The 21,622-nt window shown below is 42.2% G+C and overlaps 1 protein-coding gene across 2 annotated transcripts in view; it reads right to left on the bottom strand.

The window, feature by feature from the left end:
- Nucleotides 1-21,201, bottom strand: part of LOC122879787 (AT-rich interactive domain-containing protein 3B-like) — a 52,604-nt gene extending 31,403 nt beyond the window's left edge. Inside the window, exons 1-2 of one of the 2 annotated variants that reach the window (XM_044204264.1) lie at nucleotides 20,811-21,201; nucleotides 18,770-19,402 (exon numbers count right to left, since the gene is read on the bottom strand). In XM_044204264.1, coding sequence (XP_044060199.1) covers nucleotides 18,770-19,402; nucleotides 20,811-20,846 — 669 coding nt within the window. In that variant the 5' untranslated portion in view covers nucleotides 20,847-21,201. The other variant, XM_044204344.1, reaches the window with a different exon arrangement.
- Nucleotides 21,202-21,622: the final 421 nt, after the last annotated feature.

A 21,622-nucleotide genomic window follows, 5' to 3' on the forward strand; every position in this document is an offset into this window, starting at 1 on the left:
TCTGATGTACAATTTCATGTGTCGCTTGAATGAGTCGCAGGAGAACAGCATCATAAAGGCTTTAACCAGCCCTAGGAAGAGCTGCTCTTGGTACTCATCCGGGCTCAGAAAACATTGGCAAGATAGCCTACATATGAAGTCTTTCTTAAATTGAATGATGAACTGTTGTGGTTTTATCTTGTGTATTTTATTTTTCTTGCTATGGACCCTCTTGTGAGTCTGAAATAAAGTTTGAATTGAATTGAATATATATAGTATGTCATAGATATAGATATTACAACAGGATCATCATGTGAAGGTAAATATACAGTAAGGTACATTTGGAGGCCTTATAGACCTTTGCACACAATATGACAATATGATAACCTTTAACCATTATAAATGATTATAGCAAAAGATATCTCACATGCTTGCTCTTGCATGATAAAACTTTGCATTCGGCACTCACTAGTGACCAACACTAGAATTAACTCACCAGAATCAGATGTAACTACAAAAGCAGGTAGTGGCTGCTGGGTTAATGGCCTTGGATTTGTTTGGTGAACAAAAATGTGTTCACCACACACACAAACACAAACCATATGCACATCTACACACCCACCCACACACACAAACACACACACAGAAAACTCCTGCCTCCCTGAGGGACACTCTGCTATGGCAGTGCAGGGGTCAAGGTGTTCCTGACATCAACCGAGAACAAAGGTCGAAAGTGACAGAACACCGCTGTCCAGTCAGTGTCAGACGTTTGACAGTGTCAGACAGACTTTGGCTTCCTGCTCCATCCTCTCCTCTGCTTTAACAGCATTTTCTGAAGTGCCTGTAATAAACAAGATTTTCTGTCCTATTTTCAAATAAATGAAATTACCACAGATTTTACACAGATTTAGAGGAATACTGTAATTCAGAACATTTCCTCTCACTGATCATGTAGAACATACAGCAATTTCATTTTGACGGTTGCCATGCTTTTCTTCATGGTGCAGTCATCGCAGTTACAGGGACCAAATCTTTAATCCTTGTTCAGTGCAAAAAGTACTCCAAGGTTCAGCCAAAAGTCACATGATGCTACACAGGTCTATTACAGCAAATCTGAGATGTTGCTTTAAAATTTGGGTGTTTGTAGATAGAGGTGGGAAATGAAGACAAAATTAATAATGTGGTAATTATCAACGCATTATCTTGATATATGTTGGAAAATGTACTACAATTTTCAAAATCACATAGCAAAATGTCAAATTGTTTTACTACTGTGATAGCTTACTCTCCCAGCAACTATCTGTTGCCATCCATTTAAACAAAACAACATATCCACTCAAGTTTGATCCAACAGACAGACGACTGACTACTGTAGCATCACTTTGACTTAACTGTGGAGTGCCCTCTTGTACTGAACAAGGACTGTCAGTTTATCCTCTTCAACTGCAGTAAAGTATAGAGGGCAAGCTGAGGCTGAAAGGCTGGTATGATGAAAAGGACAGATGGCGGTAAAGATAAAACCAAACTACTGTCGCACTAACTGCTATGTGAGCACAAAGTATGAAACAGGGATAAACTTTACAAGCTATTATCAATTATTTTAACCGACAGTCTTAACCAAAGCAACAACAACCAAAAAGGTGACTGCAACAAAGACATGTCTGCACCATGTGGCTGATGGGATGCTGATGCTGTTGCTATTAAACATTTGGTCTCAAAACCAATGGGACTGTTGGGACAACTGCCAATGATTCCTTGCGATTGGGTCTGGGAGTGTAAATTCTGCTGTCACTTGTCATAACGCAAATAAGTTCAGTTGCATCTATAGAAAAATGGTCTGCTTCCCTAGTTGGTTAAAAAAAGCATAGTAATTGGAACATGGGAGCCGTTAACCGTGAATAGACATGTTGGCTCTTGAATTGGGACCTTGGTCAGCTGAGGAATGTTAACTCTATGTTGCTTTTTGTCAAGTTAGAGTGGATACTGATGTTTTGGGACCACTCCTTATGATCAGTCACCTCAGCCCCTTCATCACATCCAGCACTCCACCCAGAAATGACTCCTTTAAAAAAAGAAATTCCCACAGCCTAACTACACTCATGACAGGGACGTACAGGGCTTGGCTGGTTTCAAATTAAGCGTGCGTCTTTATGTTTATATATGTGTATTATAAGTACCTTTGTTACTGCAGTACAGATTTTTGACTTTTACATTTTTAGCCAGACATTTAAGAGTATATTGATCCAAACAATTAGGTCAAATGAAATTATAATATTCAAATAAAGCATTGAACATATCTCTGTATCTTTGCCTGCGCATGCTAGTGTGTATTGGGTGTAGGATGAACAGAAGCCATCATATGTTTAAACATGCCATGTTTCCTGTCCGTCTCTCTCATGCTGTTAGCAGGCTTACTGGCCCGGCAGTGTCCTAATCACATTATGGCCATACATGACTGACTGGCGCAGTGCCAAATCAGGGATAAGAATAAGGTCGATAACCAGGAGTGAGCTGTAGCTGGTCATCGCTGGGGGTTCTCTCTATGGAAATGGTTTTTGAGTGGGGGTCCTCTGAGTTTCATGTGAGGTGCCTAGGTGGCACCACATAATATTCATATGTTTCAATTTAGTATTATTCTGTAGAGTTTGTTCAAATGGGTCATAAGTCACCCTCCACTATTATTCTAGTGCTGACATTAAATGAATTTGTGCAGTTCTATGATGTATCAAAACATTCTTGTCATTTTTCAAAAGGGGAAGATTTGGCTTATTTTATATTTCACTGTGACTCCTTTCTCTAAATCACTCAATTTTGAGTGCACGAGTTGTGAAATCCATGCATTTGGATTGTGTATTCATGTGACATTATTGTCACATATTACAAATGGACAATTCTGTCTGCAACAAGTTGACATTCTTTGCAAAACCCTCCATCTGCATCGGACAAACTACACAACACAAGTCCATGCATAGCTTGGGGGTAATTCTACGCAGCCATTATAGAAAGATGTCTGGAGTAGAGCCACCATTTTAGTGAGGCCAGGCATGCCAGAACAAGAAGGGTTAATGGCTGCTGCAGAGTGGGGGATGGATGGCATTGATTGCTCAGGATGTTGACAGCACTTCTCCAATTTGATAGTGGAGCTGTTATTAGATGAAGAGGCTTGTTCTTAATAAAAGCATCATGTGATTTGCCTTCACTCTTCAAGTAGGAGGTTGGGCGGGCTCAAATAGCAACCATTGAGCTATTGGAATATTCATTGTGTTAGACTCACTTTGGGAATCATCTCAAGATAATAAAAGCAGGGGAAAAACTGGATCTAGTAAATTTCCACACATGCTTTGAAAAAGGTCAGCAGCCACTTGCATACTGTGTAGGCAGCGTGTGTGAAGTAGGTCATATTCATACTAAAGGCTAGATAACAGGCTGGTGGGATGGCAGAAAAAAAAAGTGACACCATGGCTCATCTGAAATGTGGAGTAGACCTGAAAACAGTTCCTGCAAATATGATCCTGCGCACTATATTCTGCCATATTAGAGCCCTGTTTGTGAGCTACTGTCATGGCTCTCTGTCTCCCACCCTACACAGCTCCACACTACAGACCAAGTCCCCTGGGCCACAGACATTGAACAAGAGGTCCAAATCAATAGCCCTGGATGTGCAAACACAGGGAAGTCCCCAGCCCCCTCCGGACGCAATCTCACAGCACGGGAACACATGCCAGGGAAACTGAGATGAGGACAGGATCACAGCTCCCAGGGTGACCTAACCCCTCCACCTCCAACAAGACACCCTAACTTTGACTAACACAGTGAAGGTTTCCATGGGAAACCCTCATCAAATTGCAGTTATCTACAAAAAAAAACAGTGTAAACAGCCACACGTATCCTCAATGAAAACAAAATACATGCACATACAAGGCAAATCCCTATAGCAACCATGGCCAGTAACTCAAGGGTAACAAAATGTAACTGTGCTCTCAGTGCGAGCTTGCCAGAATAGACACAGGAGGGAGGGTAACTTTAGTGAAATTCACCAACATTCCTGTACACCAGTAACAGGACCTCACAATAACAGGAGAGCCCCTCTCATCCCACAGGTACTCTTAACATCTCATTCCCGGACTAATCTTTTTTAGCCAAATTGCTGCCTGTCAAAACAGTTCAGCGAGGGAAATCTTTTAAACAGACACAGCGGCAGTAATTTAATCACAATCAAGGCCTCCAGCAGCAGACTGGATTGCAGCCAACAATAGTGACAAATGGCAAATAACCAGAAAAGAGGCTACACACATGCTTAGTAGTTAAACCTGCATATTTTGTACATTTGACTAAAAAGCCATGAAAACTACAAAACTACTCAGGGTGCAGGATCCTCTTTTTCTAAAAATGTATTGTAGAGACTTGAGCTAGATATAAAGACAACTTTATAGGTACTCGCTTTGTACACCTATTTGTAAAAAGAACTGGATCTGTGATTAAAGCAGATTACATAAACAATAGTAAGCCTGTTTACTCATCTACTGGAGAACAAGAGCCCTGATGCCTTTACTTTAAGTCCATCTGCAAAGTCGCCTTCGTGCTTTCAAAGAAAGCGAGTCTGCTTCCTCTCAGCATGCCTGTAAAAACGAGCATTGTGGGGGGTAGCAATCTCTAATCCAAATCAAATAATTGGGGCCTTAATCCCACAGCGGGACTCCAGGAATCATTTATAGTGCCTCTTGCCGTGGGGAGGGGGTGATGGGTGAGGGGCGGGTGTGTTGGGAGTTGGGCTGAGCGGATGGCGTCCTTTATCTGCAAACTACTGTAAAGGATCTCATGGTGAGCTGCCCATACGCTACCGCCAACAAAGGCTCTGGCTAATCGTGATCCCATGTGCGACAAGAGGGAAGTAAATCTCACTGCCACTCGGGAGCATATGGTAGAGTTCCTACTTACAAACAGATCCACTACTGATTCTCTGCTCTCATTAAGAATTATTATGTAGCATAAAAAAGGTCACATATGACATGAGAGCAGGCTGGCAACAGAGAACAGGACCCATGGACATTCTTGCCTCTGAGTGTCCGGTCATGTTTGTAGCTGGAAGAGATTTCTGGCTTTTGAGGGAACAGACAAAGTGGCATGGACAAGTGGCTAAACGTCCAGGGGGAGAACGTGTTGCTACCTGCCCCAGCCTCCGCGGTGCTGCACCTCTAAAAAGGCCACTGAAAAACAGGCCTCCAGGCAAGACCACCCCTCCCTCCATTAATCACTCCAATTACAAAGCTGAAAAGAGAAACAGAGGAAAAAAGAGACGGGGGTCAAAGATAGAAAGACAGAATGAAAATAGGCAGGCAGACAGACGCATGTAGAAGAAAAACCTACACACAGAACACACACACACACATATTTTCACCTCGTCCAATTTCATACCCAGAGACAGAGACAGAGCTGTAAAAGAAAGAAAGGGGTGGATCTGCATATTTAGTTCCTGGGTAAACACGTTTGTTGGTGACCAGCAAGTCTGGTTTGCCAAATAAACTGACTGCATTTGTTCAGTTCCAGCCCTTTCACCAAGACACCACATTCCACAGGCAGAGGCCCCATCCCCCATTACACTAGCTGGCCCCTTTCACTGCCTCACACAAATGAAACATTTATAGGCTGGTGTGGCCAGAAGTTCACACTCATTGGTTCAAAGACTCTTTCACAGGCAGAGCAAACATTTTAGTGAATCACATCTGTGCCACCACATACAGTACTCCATGAGTTAACCCTTTCCCATAGTGTTTCAGGCCCATAAGAAACTAGACCTCAGAGATTAGATTTTCCAACTTAACTATGCACAGACTTGCATGGGGCCCCCTCACTGATAATTTGATTGGAAGCTATTAGTTTTGCTCTGTAAAGTGTACAGTGACATATATTAAGTTGTCTCCATTATTCAAAGCACTTATCATTTCACAAACACGCAAATACACATCCTTACAGCGCATTAAGGCTAAAAGAATTGTACAATAAAACTACATTTTGTAATCAACGCCGCTTTGAGCAAGAAGCTATACTGCTGCATTCAGGCCAAAGCTGCTATTAGCTGTTTCTTCTGGGTTAAAAGCTTTAGCTAAAAATACCTTGCATATCTCACATCTTTCAAAGAGCAAGCATCCACTTCACCCCCATGCTAATGGCAGCTGGAGACATCACACAGACCTGATAGGCCTTTATATACATTCTCGTTATACTGACAGCACCAGGAACTTGATACATTCACAATCAACAAAAAACCTTCACTACTATTAGGACACATCACATCTAATTACATATGAAATGACAGAGGTCACAACGCCTGCAGTCAGATGGGTAAATGACTTCTTTGTCTGGTGTATGATGGTGGGGCAGAGAGGTATGGGAGGACTAGGAATCAGTCCTGTTATTCTCATGGTTTCTTGAGTTAGTGTTATGACTATCTCTCTGAATCAGCAGTATCAAATGTTCAAACCATAAGCGCAGCTTTCTGTAGTGTCTAATCGATAGGGAGCGATTTCCCTGTTCAGAGCCAGAGGTATCTGTTTTCTCTCAGCTAGTGTTAAGTGTGCAGGGGCATTCCTCCTCTGACAGGCCAGTACCCCCCAGGGACCCAGGCTGGGATGGTGCAGCCCGTCACGCATCTGGAGCTCATCTCCAGGGGATGACAAACCACTACATCTCTACTGGATGCTCAAAAGACAGCAGAGACACCCAAAAACTTGAAAAGAACATCCAAACTATGCCAAACGCATGGTTAGTGTGGGAACCATTGAACCAAAACTTAAGAAAACAAACTTTCAGAGCGTTATTTCACTGTCATTGCTGTAGAAGTCATGCAATCATTATGCAACTATTATTAGCCAGAAGCTATCAATCTCACGAGTTTAACATGTTAGCCATCCTGTGGAATAATACCTTAGAACTTTTTTCATTGGTCATTTACAATTTTTGACAGGTTTGAAAATGAGAAAACAGTTTTTGTAACTCAACACTGTACTTGTATGTGACCAGCAAAGTAGTTATTATGTGCCATGGTAATATGAACGATAAATTATGTCTGCATCACATCGGAAGCTAATCGTAGCTAATCAGCAGAGCTAATAAGCACTATTCATCATTACAACAGACAAAACGCACAGCGTCTAGGCATTCTATATTTGCAAACCGGCCCTGAATAGTGTTAACCATCCATATGCACTGGTACTAGATATCACTGTGAGTAATTGTCTGTCAGCTATATTCGTTTCACCTGACAGGCCACTTAAAACAAAGCTCAACCCATTTTAGTATGACGGGGAAAAAAAGCTATAGCTCATAAATGTATTAATGAAGAAGAAAAATAAAATGAGCTGATCTCAAGTCTTACTGGTTTTTATTACAAGAATATGAGCATGGTCAGGGGTGAGTCGTTTGCACAAGAAAAAAAACCAACCCCTTTTTGTCAATCAAATTCTTAACAGTGATTAATCAATCATTGACATATCAATTGATATATATAGCCTACCTTTAGCCAACCTAACCTAAGTATACAAACACAGATCATGTTATATACTCTGTAAGTCTCCTTTCTGCATAAGCTTGTTTAAGAGGAAATGATATTTGGCAGGTAAATTATTATGCTTAGTCAAACTAGATATTTAAATTGTTGACAGCCTCAAGATAGAGAACCCACTTAAATGCTTGCTTAATACTACTCTATGCTGCAATTCAGTCCATAAACAGACATCACAGAAGTCTGGTATATATGATCAGATTAGATAAAACTGATTCTCATGGGGAAATTGGGTTATTACAGCAGCAGGGAATGAGATACAGATAACAGAGCAAACAGACCATACTGAATGTAATACAACAGCACCAAAAGCCCATACTGAGAATAGTAAGGCTAATAAATGCAGACACACACAGCGTTTCCAATGACAGATTTACAGGTAAGCAGATGTTTTTACAGTACATAGTTCACATTCACTCACCCTTATTTAAACTGAATTCAGTTCCTATGGTGCGCAGCTAGCCTATATGCCATTATTGTTTCAACCAAACACTATAAAGAATGTTTTTCAACCATGCTAACTCCATAAAGCACAACAACTATTTGACGATTTGCCTTGCAAACTCATGCAAAGTGCACATGCATTACTTAATGTCAGATTCCAAAGTACTAGTGATCAACTGATCAACATCACTCCCTCCAAATGCATTAGACTACTACTTTTTTTTTTAAACAAATGATATGACAACACATTCTCCCTGTGCTGAAAGCGTGGAGCTTCCTCAGGTTTTCTAATCACATTTATTTAAGCAGGAAAACCTGAGATGTCTTTGTTTGACCAGATGGCTGGCTAATCAAGGCTGGCTCCGCTGGGGGTTGGGGCATCCCAAATCTGCCACAAACATTATTGAACCATGTTCCACATTAATATGCTGATGTTTGTTAGAAAAACCCTTGTGGTCCAATACACACTGTGTAAATTTCAGACACAGAGAACCACACTCAGTATCTGCTTAAGATTAACGATGCAAGGCAAGGTTGTATTTCTGTTGTCAAATAATGAAGTGCAAAGGAAACATTCTACACTACATCTCCATCACATGGAAGGATACCAAACAACGGAGTAACATTTCTTACAACCTCCTCAAGCTACAAAATATAGTTTTAAAAATAACCTACATTCACGGTAGTCCCTGCTGTTAGTAATTCAATTTTCTGTGTCACTCTTTAATCATTTACTAACGTGGCTTTTGAAATTATTGACTGCAGCTGACATGGTCCATAGTACTATTCACAGTGTGATTGTCTATTAACCAGATCAGCTACAGGTTAGAGCCTAATGTGTTTTTTTCATCTGAAATGATTCAATACAAGCCTTTCAATTCAATACAAGTGGTGAATCAAACAATTTGTGTGCTGCTGACACAAATGCAAACATTTATCTAAAAAGGATCAAATGTTCCACTTTCTCATTACAAACTCTCAAATATTTTACTTCTATAATGCTAAATACATAAACTGATAACAGAAATGAAGTACACAGTCTGCGGTATTTCTTCTTTGTTCATAACGTGCAGCAGCATGCTGTATTAACAGCGAAGCCTGATTATTATTTCAACCCCTCAAATATGACAATGTGATCAACATCTATTAGTTTAGCTTGTTTAATTGCATTACTTTATGTAAATATACCAACAAATGTCACATATTTAAGAAATGTTCAGAACATTATCCAGAAAAGCACAGCCATCTAAGCTCTGAGCACTTGATCTGCAAAACAGATTTTATCCAAAAGAAAATCGTATTATCTTCATATACTCTCAACATACCTCCCCTCTCCAATATACTGTGTCAATGAATCACTATATTACCAACAGGACTTTGCTCATGCTAGTGGGAATGTTTTTTCCCCCCCTATATAAAGATGTGCATACATGAGCACAACATTTGGATTACTAGCCAGTGGCTTTGACAGACACACTGTGAATCACGAAGTGAGCAGCTTTGGAGGATGTACAGCCCTGAATGTAGAATGTAAATGTTGGAAGCTGAGCTGTGAACACATTGCTTTTAGTGTAATGTGACGTTTCCTGGGCAGCAGCCAGGAGCTTTTTCTTCCTTCCTCCTCTGCTGGTAGCTCCCTCCTACAAGCACATGATTACGCTCAGCTTGTGTTTGAAGACTTGGCAGAAAAACAACCTGGCCACATGCTACTATAAACTGCATGGGATTTTGGCAGGCGGTGCAATGAGTGTGCAGACTGAATAGCAGGCAGGCTATAGTGAAAGGAAAGCTTCCTTCTCCTCTGCATTGCATTGTGGAAGGTCCCAGTCAGCTGCTGTGTTTACCCAAGGGCCTTGACACAGTGGCCCAGTTAGCACCTACGGGCCCCTGACATCAGCCTGGAGCTCAGCGCAAAGCAGTGGCAGAGGACAGCCAAGAAAGCCACTAACAATAGACGACTCTCACTCATCACCTCCACACCCCCTCACAGCCTGGCCTTTTCTACAAGCAGAGGCCAGAACCCAAAGAGACCATATCTTTTGTCTGCAACACAGACATTCTGATAAATGTCACGTTGCTTTATGTCCCTGATATGACACAGCCTACTGTCTGCTGTCTGGTAGGTCTTTGGATTGGCATGCCATTAACACAAACCACTGTAAATGGTTATGTTAGTGAAGTCACTTTACATGGAATCAGTGTATCGAACCTCAATAGTTTTGGTAAAAACCGAAAACCAACTGTCAAGTAACAAAAGCTGATTTCTGATTTAAATAATTATTTAGCCAATTTTATTTAGGCAAAGTTTTTCTAGCGCTGCTTGGTTTTATACAACATTGGAGAATTTTGGCTTATTTTTCAAAGTGAAAAAAGGGTTTGTTTACACTCCTCAAAGTATCACAGTATAAGTGTCATTTAGTATCAGTACCGAAATGCAGGTATCGCATTGACACTAGGTCAAAATCGAAATCAGAGGTGATGACAGTATGAGAATACCTTTAATGATTATATTGTTGTAAAATATTTGAGAGGCAGATAATGTAAGAGGATGGTTACACAGAAATATGTTTAGTGTGACAAGGTTTCATGCTCGAAAACTCAGCTAAGCTGTGTTTTTTACATTTTAAATAGATCATCAAAATCCCTTTAAATACCAAGTACATGCAAAGAATGAATCATGTGAGCAGCACTGCAAAGACAGACCAACAAGTATATAAGAGACTATACATGGTACAAGGACAACAGTACCTCACATACTGTGCCAAGGGTCACTGCAACAAACAGTGTGAACAGTAGTCTATATACATGTGTACTGTATATATCACTATATGCAGTCAGCCTATATAAAACTCAAGGAGACTTTGCTCAACAGTGTCATATGACTTTGGTTCTATTTCCCTACAGCTGCCAAAGGGATTGGTGGATGTCTTTGTTTCATTTGGCTATTCCCCTTTCTCTGTTTGCCTTCATTAAAGAGCAGGTGTTGAGATATGCTGAGTGGGAGTGGTTGTAAAGGACGAACAGAACTAGCAATGGTGTGGGGAGGGGGGCTTGTGGTTTCACTACCAACTGATCAAATTACAGCAGGCACCAGTAGCTCAGTTTCCATTAGAAGCAAGGAAGTCAATCCTCCAGGGTCGAGTTGGGCGAAAAGTGTGACAACTCTAATGGACATGCACCATTTGCATTTAAATGTGAGACCTTTTTGCATTTCAATTCAATTAAATGGAGACGAGCAGTGTGGCCCTCAGTGACAATGCGCATGAGGGGTCAACCATAAAGTAATTTGCATGATGTTGCAGGAGCGATTACTTTAGCTGAAAGGCAGACACATCAAATACAAAGGCAAGAAAACATGTGCTCTTAGCAGGTACACTTGGCAAAGTTAAATGAAATGGGTCTTTTGAGAGGACCACAACATACTTCTTGCTCATGCTGCACCTCCCATCACTTCATGTGAAGTGGGATCTGAACGGGAGTACAGAACACTCAGACTTCAAGGGGCACAACTTTACGCAAACATGTCCACAATGCAAATCACTAGAGCATACAGATTATAAAACCACAAAAGGAAATGAGCACTTCAACGTCGCAACAGCTGCATCTTCTATCTCTCTGAAGGAGGTATAGACATGAGGAACGGGGAAAGTCCAAATATGATACACAACAGAATTGCCACTTGTAAAGTAATACAATTAAGAGCAGTGAAAGTTTTTATTTGATATCCAAGTTTGGATATGTAACATGCCTTTGAACGGATATGATGCCAGAAAAACTGTTTAGTTGACAACACATAGCGCTTATGTGATGTGTTACAGATACTTTGAAACACAGGTTGCCAAATGTTTTCAAACCATGGGACCACAGAGCTCAATTTGAAAGAAGTTTGGTCCAAGTATTCTCCATCTAGGATGTTTGTGTGGCTTATATTTCACCCACATTACCGGTGTAGGGTGAAAATGTAACTATTAGTGTAAACCATTCCTCATTTCGATGGAGAACACCGTAGGATCCCCTCAAGCATGCAGGACAGCGAATCCATGAATGAATAACCTAACACACTCTAGATCCAGTAGTCTTGTGTGTGGATGGCAGAATCATCATGATAGACTAGACACTGCCAATTAGTGTCTAGTCTGTCAGTGCTGTGTTTGACCAAGCCATGGTGTGGCTGAGGTGAGGGGACTGGACACACCATGAGAAGCCTCCCCCCGCCTGCCAGCAGCAGATGTGCCCTTTGGGACTCAGACAAATAAAAAAAGTGTTTCTGCCTGCACCAGCGGGCCCTCCCATCCAGCTCCTCCCATTCAGGCCCTTTGGCTTTTTTCTTTTACAGCCCCTGCGACAATGAGTGAAATCAATTGAAAGATCACCAATCAGGGACCCGACTACAACACGGACATGCACCCACCTACCCACCCACCCACCCCCATCAAACCCCCTGTCTCTTGTTGGGAGCCCCCAGTGGGAATGTTCACTGTTTGAAGAGTTAACTCTTAATTCCGTCTGGAATGTTTCCTCTGGGTGGGGCAGTGTAGTGTGTTGAGCCAGACCACTAACCCCTCTTCTCCTTCCACAGCATCTCCTCCACCCTCTCCCTCCCCCTTCATCTCCCTACTAAATTCAATACCTCTATTTCTGGGCAAGGGGAATCGTCCACACTTGGCTGTTAAGAGCAGGTCAGCACAAAATAAAGCTTGGTCTATGCCAGCATGATTACACCTTACACAGTAATTCAGATTAATCTGAAACTGTCATTTGCATGTGAAAAATTTCCCACCCAGACATTTTAGGGTCCTTTAATAGATGTTTGCCATCCACACTAATGTACCAAAAACCATAGAAAATTGTTTCTCAGTTGAGCAAGATCAGGTCACTTGAGCCAGCAGTGTTGCACTTTAGCACATGACAAATTGGCATAAAAAGTAGTAAGCATTGCCACACTATTAGGTGATGCTGGAGATTTTAAGTTTATCCAAGTTAATATTAAGTGGCTGCCAAAAATGTCACCAGCTTAGTGGGGATGGGAGGTTAAAAGTAGCAGAAACGTGCAAGTTTTCAAATGAATCTATCATAATGTGGTTATTGGCATAAACAGCTCACAGGATAGATATTGTGATAATGAATTAAGAACAGAATTGTATTAATCACTGTTGACCTTTCATATGTAACTATTTTTAAATACAACAGAATAATTTAAATTAGTTTAAATGTTCCACTATTGTCTATACACCAACTCTACTAGAAACTGGAAGTGCAACATATAATTACACATCACTAATCGTGCAGTTGTACATCCTTATTTGTTTCCATCGTGACACAAATTCAACCATAGCCATTACAGTTGGGCCACATTAAGCAGAGTAGTGTCAAAAGCCCAGTCGCCTCTATCCAACCCAACCAGCCAAGACCTGCTGTTAATAAGGCAAAGCAAGGTTTATACAGCAACTACAAACATAAACTGAAAAAACCCAAAGCAACGCACCATATACATGAATGTGTAAACACCACACAACACCTCAGTCTGTTAAAAATAATATATTTTTAGGCCCCTTGCAGCGACTGCTGCGAGGTCCCTATTGAAACTGAAGGAATTATTTTTATTTGCTGCATTCATTTGCATTTTTCAAGGCCTAAATGTGCATGAAAACTCATGAAACTTTGCACATGTTAGACGTGGCGATAACGTTGATGTTTTATGGGTCTTGCGCATGGGTGTGGCAAAATGGTTCCATAGCACCCCCTAGAGAGCAGCCCCTGCGGCGCGTTTCACCAAATGTACAAAATTTGGCGAAGAAAAGTTTTCAAAAGCTTGAGTTTTTGTTGAACTGCATATTTGTGGCATGGCGTTTGCATCAGCAAAGACCCTGATATTGTTTCAATGTGAAGATTGTGAATTTCCATCAAACACCGACGCATTATTCGCTGTGAAACAGGAAGTTGTTGTAACTTGAGTGTACATTGTCCAATCTGCCCCAAATTTCACATGTTTGATAAGAGTCCTGGCCTGAGCACATCTTCATGCCAATTAGGAGTTTTAGTAATTGCGCAGTCAACTGAGCATCATTTGATTTACATGAAATTTTCAGGGTGTGGTCCACACATATATTGGAACTTAACGAGTAATTAGTGGGTGTTCTTGAACACCACATAGCAGACACAGGAAGTGACATTTACCTCCTCTGTGCAGCATCCAAAACACGTGAAAATTCAGACCGAACCTCCGGCAATCACGGCGCAGCTGCGTCGATCAGACACCTTTAGCCAGCCTAATCTGGATTGAGATAAGTGTGGTAGCTAAGGGGGCACATTTAGAAATGAGGTTAACCATTTAGTGTCCAGACCATTCATCACAAATGCCATTATTAATTAAATTTTGTAGGCATGAAGTCATCCAGATGACAAACAGCCTGGTGAGGAATTAAAGGCATTCTCACAAGAAGAAATATTCCATTTAAATTAAAGTTACATATTCCTTGACACATAAGGTCAAGTAACCGTATTTCTGATGATTTACAAGTCATTCATTTTCTTTGATTACAGTGGATTAATTAGTTACAGCAGAAGTTAACAGTCAGGGTTGAGGTTTTCAATTCAATGTGTAGCTCAACAGTTTGAGCATGGCAGAGACAATACAGGTCTCACACATTAGTCACGCTTCTTGTTCTGAACAAGCACTGCAACATGTTTTAATGGACCTCAGCCTTCCTCATTATTTCCCATGTGAATGACCTCCATTTGCAGGCAGTTTGTACAAACAGGGGTCAGACGGTAATTCCAGCCTCATTACATCAGCATAACAGGAAGTCCAGTAAACAGAATAAGACTAAGTACCCCATTTAAAACCCAGTGACAGTTATGGCATGCAAGACACCAAATAACATTCAGAAAGCAGAAACCAGGTCAGGTTGGCGTATAGATCATGCACACCAGGCAGTGAGGCCTCCTGGCTCCCACCGCAACACAGCTGACAGACATGGTGATACTGTTGTACGTTTTTCACACATCCAGCGGCCTTCCCAACAACACTGCAGCGGTGAGCTGAAGCACCAGGATTGAGTTGTTCCACATTACACTTGAGTCCATCTGCTAATACAACGTCCTCCTCATTTATCATAAATGAACCATAAACGAGGCCAAATATTCCTGACTCTAAAAGCTCACACACAGTCCTTATTGATCTCTGCGCTGCAGTCGTGCAGCTCCCCACTTCCTGGCTGATGTGTTGCTAGGGCAACAGCTAAATTATGCAACAGCGCTGGCTCAGACAAGCTTCACTGCCTGAGCAGCAGATGAAGGACTCAATGATAGCAGGGCTCAGCAGCAACAGATGACCAGTTATCCGCAGAAACCAGATTTGGACCACTGTGGGCTGGGTGCCCTTGTTGGCCACCACTTTTCCTGTGTCAAATGTATCCCTCACCCAAGTGGTAGACTAGTTCTACCTTCTTTTGTTCTGCCAAGGCAAATGAGAGTTCTACTTTTGCACTGATTTACTTACTCTCAAATGATGAAACAACCAAGTTCTCCAGCTTTTCCTGGTTTGCAGCATTTCCAGATTAAAAATGTCTCTGATCTGACCCAAATGGCAAACTACAAATCTAATCAGGGTGTGCAGGGGGTAATTATCCAGCCTCTAGTAATTGAGCCTGCTAAATACATGACCTTGCAAATGTACAATCAAAATTTACTAGGCCAACGTTCTTGGTTATTAGTCTATGTGACACAATGAAAGAGAACCAAATTGTGTAATGTTAAGTATTCTTAATATGATTTTCTTCATTGAACCATGAGATACCATTAAACAAGAGCAGAAAACACCTCAATTAGAAAACAGTTAAAATGTTGCCAGCAATCTGTCAACTTGATGCCTAGTTTCATGCCTGGCAAACACTCCTAAAACGTACTATTCAGCTCTGTGATGTGACGAGAGAAGTACTCATATCGGTTTCTATGTCTTGTAGCTTTGTCATCTCTCTCCCTCTGTGATCACAGCAGTGCAAATGTAGACATGCTCTGCTCACTGTCTCCACTTTGTCTCATTTGTCAGTTGGTGGAGTTGCACAGGAATGAACAGCATGTAAACATAAAACTTGTAAACCTGTGGAACGAAAACCCACTGCACTTACATACCACCTGTAGCATACCACACAACATTGCTCAGTTAATTAATCTAACTGAAGCGATGTCCCCACCAATATAGTGGCACATGATACACAAGCTGTGTTCTGCAGGCATGATTAAAACTCTATTAATCACAGAGGGATTATCACAAGGAGCAGAGGAGTCTATGGCGTGTGTGTGTGTGTGTGTGTATGTGAGCAGGAGGGGTTGGGGAGTAGATTACAGGGGTCATGCAGCCTCTGTCCCACTGCGGTAGAGGCCAGAGTGCTGAGGCCGGCCGGCTGCCCGCCCTGGCTCTCTCCCTACGCAACGCCTTTGTCCATCCCCTTGTTTGACAATTATTTACTCTGCTGTTTAGGACAGGGCTGAGGTCACTACACATACATCACTGACATGAAAACATTGGCTACCCATGTCCCTCCACCCCTTTTTGACCTGTATAGGCCCTCACCACTCACATACACTCAGGATTACAAGACTACAAGATGGACTAATCAAATGGTTGTCATTCAAGTGTTGCTGCTGGGTGAGGCAAATACAACTAAACATTACTTTGTTACAACAGGGATATGCACTGGTTGATTGTTCTTATTCTGGCACGTTAGGCTCCACCGACTGTCTAGGAGCTACGTCTGACCTTTGCAATCATCACTATTACTTGAAATGTTGGTGAACTAGCAAATGGACATTATTATCCTGCTTGTCTCTCTGTAAGAGCCACACTATTTAAATATGGTCTGCTATGGCTCAAGAGCATGGCAGCATCTCTGTCAGAGTGGTCACAGCATTCGCACAAAGGGTGCTTTGGGTAAAAGCCTCCACCCAATGTGACTGGCAACATGAAATGTAAATTGTCTTCCATACATTTGTCACTTTTAGCTAGTCATCCCATCGCCCCTCTGTCACTGCTTTTAGAACATAATAAATGTGCTCCCCGCATTATTACAGGGGTCGGTATCTGCCAGGCTTGTCTCTGGCCTCTCGTAGACAATGACATCAAAAAAAAACAAACAAAACAACAACAAAAAAAAAAACTGTTCCCCTGCCTCCACTGTCCCCCTCCCCCCTACAGTGGTGCAACCTGAAACTGCCTGAAGAGATGAGCCGTCATTAAATACTGCAGAGCTGACATAATGACAGGAAAGATAAAAGAGAGGAAACAAAAAAAGGCCAGACTAATTCTCGTCCCATAATGCCTCCCCCAACCCCCAGGCTCAGCCCGCCTCTCCTAATAAAAGACACCAGGCCACAGATAGGGCACTGGTCAGCTACAACTTTGCTGCTGTGATCTTCTGTTCTGACAATGTTCACACAAAGCCTGGCCACCTCACAGAATAATACTACTCCACTCTTCCTGACACCTCTGGAAACAATAAGCAGCCCAAACAATGCAGTGAAACTCAATTTCATAAAATGCTCAGATCCAATAGTGTGATGTGTTTAATCATCTCCAGTCGATCCCTGTGAGGGCAGAGGCTCTACTTGATATACAATAAAAAAATGCAACTACTACTGCTCTTCCTCCCACCTCTATACTACTGCCTTCCCCAAATTTGGAAATGTGGTCTAGAGAAGCACCATTCAAAGACATTTGCCTTTAAATAGACAGTAATAAAATCCAGACACATGATAGTCCAGCACCCTCAGCCCACTGATCAATCTCAGATAGGTCCTCTGACACTAGCCACTCTTGTGCAACTAAGGCTTTTTATATCACCCACAGGCTGCTGAGCTCTCTTTAACCTGTTATGTCCCAAGCTAAGATGCTTAACCACATGTAGCTCGGTGTGGCTCCTAGTTGGCATTCCAGCATTCTGTAACACTGTGCTGAGGCAATATTTACTTCAAGGGAAAGTGTACTTGGCACACAGCCGAAATTGTGTGTGTGTGTGTGTGTGTGTGTGTGGATGGGGGTGTGAGATGGGTTGCTACTGTGTACTACATCAAACCTTCCCACCCACCCAAAATCCTCATGCTGACCTGGCCAACCACCCACAGCCTCAAAGCAGCCCCCTGCCCTGCCTTACGCCTCTAGCTGGATCAGAGCCAAACCAGAGCCTGAGCAAAGTGCCAAGAGGGACAGAGAATGAGAGAGACACACACACAGAATGTGAGCGCAGAGAGAGAGAACTAGTGAATGTGAACACATTGCGCTCCAGCCTGGCCCTCTGCCAGGACTCACTTAGGAGGATTTTTAGCCACAAAAGACAATCGGCAGACAACCATCTACAGAGATTTGAAGTGTCTCACAAAGATACTGCTGGAGAGGTTTGTCCCACAGTCAAGATTAAGCAGTTGCTCACAGCAGGGGGCTGGACAGAGAAATCAAACAAAACACTCAACGGGAGGGTGGTGAACAGTGAAAGACCTTATGCTTTTGGGTCATAATGAACAATAGTGTTTTGATTATGCAGCTCTGTGCTGATTCACTGAATTTAAGGAAAGACAGGACAATTTTTAGGACTTTTTGAAAATCTTTAGTGATGTCCAAAAATCAAGATAGAGTAATCCTGGTTTTTGTATTTCTGATTCAGATTTATATGCATGCAAGCTTTGGTTTGAGGGGCAATGTTTGGGAGACATAACTGGGAAAAGACCAAAACAGGAATTTATGTAATAAGGAGGAAACGGTGTGGCTAGGAGCTAAGGCAGGGCACTGACCTGTCTGAAGTGATCATCAAAGCCCCAGTCTGCCTGTCCGTTAGGAGAGGTAGCAGAGTGTGGCCCTGCAGGAGACAGGCCCTCGTCAGGTTCCTGCTTCACTCTGATAGGTGGGGATGCAGCCCTCTGAGGGGCCGACACAGAGTAACTACCAAACGGACGGACCGGGACGCGGGAGGCGCTCTGCTGTAAAGCGAGGGTCTGCTTGCGGAGGAACTCCAGACCACTGGCACTTCCCTCATCCTCATCACTGCCCTCATCCCCCTCCATCATCTCATTGTCATCATCCTCATCCCCAGAATCCCGGCCTCTGTCCTCATCATCCTCTCTTTCCGAGTCCACACTGCTCTGATTGGACACCCGGAGAGGCAACCCGCCACCAGGGACCACTCCAGCCAGGCCTTTGCCCATGAAGCTGGCCCCAGAAGCCCGGGCAGCTGCCAGGATAGCCTGCTGGGCAGCAACCTGCTGAGCATACATGATGTGGGCCTCTCGCAGCTTCCTCTCCTTGCGCTCCATTTCCAGTCGGGCCTGCTGCTGCCGCTGGAGCTGCTCCATTACTGCCTCCAGCTTCATCCCCCCTGTAGAGGTGCTCTGAGGAAAGGCCACACCAGGCTCCTGAGACATGCTGGGCTGTGGGAGGAAGAGAAGGAGTCAGGGATGACCTACCAAATACTGAAATCAAATGACCCCTTTATCTCATTATACAGGATGAAATGAGAAGGCACATGCATCCCCTGCAAATAATCAAAGCTACAATGGAAACAAAGGAGCCTGATTTGAACATAAACTCACACACAACAACACTGACAATCCAACCACATTATTTTTATGTCCATTTTATTTATATAGCCAATATCACAAATTTGCCTCCGGTGGGCTTTACAATATGTACAGCATAAGACACCCGCTATCCTTAGACATTCAATTTGGATAAGGAAAAACTCCCCCCAAAAGAACTTTTAATGGAAAAAGTGGAAGAAACCTCAGGAAGAGCAACAGAGGAGGGATCCCTCTTCCTCTTCTCTTCATCAGGTTCATGTAGTAAAAACGTGCTATGCTGTAACTCCTTGCACTCAGTCACTTTTGTCAATGTTTGAACCGGGGGCCTGAGCTGAGTGCCACCGAGTCAAAAGTTGGAAAATCCTCAGCATCATAGCAATAAATCTGAACTATATATGCTAATATGAAAAAAGAAAAGCATGTGTAAAACCAGAAACAAGGAAGCAAGAAAATCACTGTAACCATCGTAATGTAACCGGCTCATTACAAAGTAGTTTTGCAAAAAGGACTAAAGCAATTCTAAAGAGCACTTTTAAGGTTTTAGGGAGTGAACACTGATATCACAGCTAAACGTGAAAACACAGACACTAAGTTACAGCTGCCAACCACGAAAAAAATCAGAAGACAAACAATTGAAAATATTAGTAATTAATTTTAAGAATTACTATGAGTTCTTGTAGGAGTAGCACAATGATTTCTACTAACGAAATCCTATTATACCTTTAAACACCTTTATCAAAGCCGAGAGGGAGGTAAACTGCTTGAAAATTGTCTCCAGTAAAAAAAAAAAAAAACTTCAGTGTTAAATTAAAAAGGAGGACCTCCAGTCATCTTAATGAGGCAAGCAGCCACCCGAGTGAAAAAAAATCTGTTAAAACTTTCCAAAAATGTACACCTTTTCCGCATTCAACTAGCTGCCACATCGAATTACGTGGATAACTTAACGTTATGCGTAATAGGTTTTAGGAGAAGTTACCGTTCAAACAAGCAAAACTAACGTTAGCCTACTAACGTTGTGACATTTTCTAAAAATGTAATACAGTGTTGTCTTATGATTGTAAAATAAGTTGAATAGTAACCTACCATAAAGGTCAATTAGCTCTGAAAGTGTTTTCTTCTTTTTCTTTTGGAAAACGTAACGTAAAGTTAGCTAGACTTTTTCGTAAATGAAAGACGGACAAACAGCGTCTTTTGGAGGATTTTAGCTCGTTACAGACTAGAAGAATGTAGAGGGACCTCGACCGGGGCCACGACTCACCATTTGTGCCTTACTACTGCCTGAATTGTCCACCATCCCTCCTTTCTTGTCTTTATCCTCCTTCCCTCGTCTGTGGCAGTGGCACTCGTTCAAACACTTGTAAACACACGCGCGCGCGCACAGGGGGCGATATACTGTGCACGCACCGTAGATTCCGACTGATCCGCCTACCCGAAAGGTGCAATATGCTCTCTTCTGGGCGACCTCTCCAAGTGTGACTGTGTTCCTTTCTTTCTTGCTTCCCCTCCACTGATTTTCGAGATTTTCTTCTTTAATAGTAAAAGGCACCGACTGGAAAATGGCCCGATCTCATATCTCAGAGTGCGCTGAGGTAACTCCCTTCAGTCGTTTTTTTCCCTCCCCGTCAGCATGGCGCACAACCACAGACTGTGCGCACAACTGCATTAGGCCCGCCCAGCGACAGCAACAAGTCTCACAGCCTTTTCAGTTTCATGACACTCTTATTAAGTAGTTTTACCTATAATTTTTTCCTGTCTTTATCATGACATTTCTTCATTTGTATAGTATAGCATTTAGTTGCATTGTAATGTAGATGGGTCTATGCAAGTACCTGTGGGTAGCCTTCTACGCCACATAATCTCAATAAATAGCTTCAAGCAAAAGTACATTTACGTTTAAAAACGTTCAACTTGCGAACTAGTCATAAACTGACAAACGCATTTATCAACACAATCTATTGATCTGCAAATACAAATATACATGTATGATTGACACTGATACTATCACTGAATACATTAAAAGCCCAATTGTATGGTTGGAAATGTATATTTTTGCCAATTGGTCTCTCGCTA

Source organism: Siniperca chuatsi, linkage group LG1, assembly GCF_020085105.1.
Source record: "Siniperca chuatsi isolate FFG_IHB_CAS linkage group LG1, ASM2008510v1, whole genome shotgun sequence".
Classification (NCBI taxonomy): domain Eukaryota; kingdom Metazoa; phylum Chordata; class Actinopteri; order Centrarchiformes; family Sinipercidae; genus Siniperca; species Siniperca chuatsi.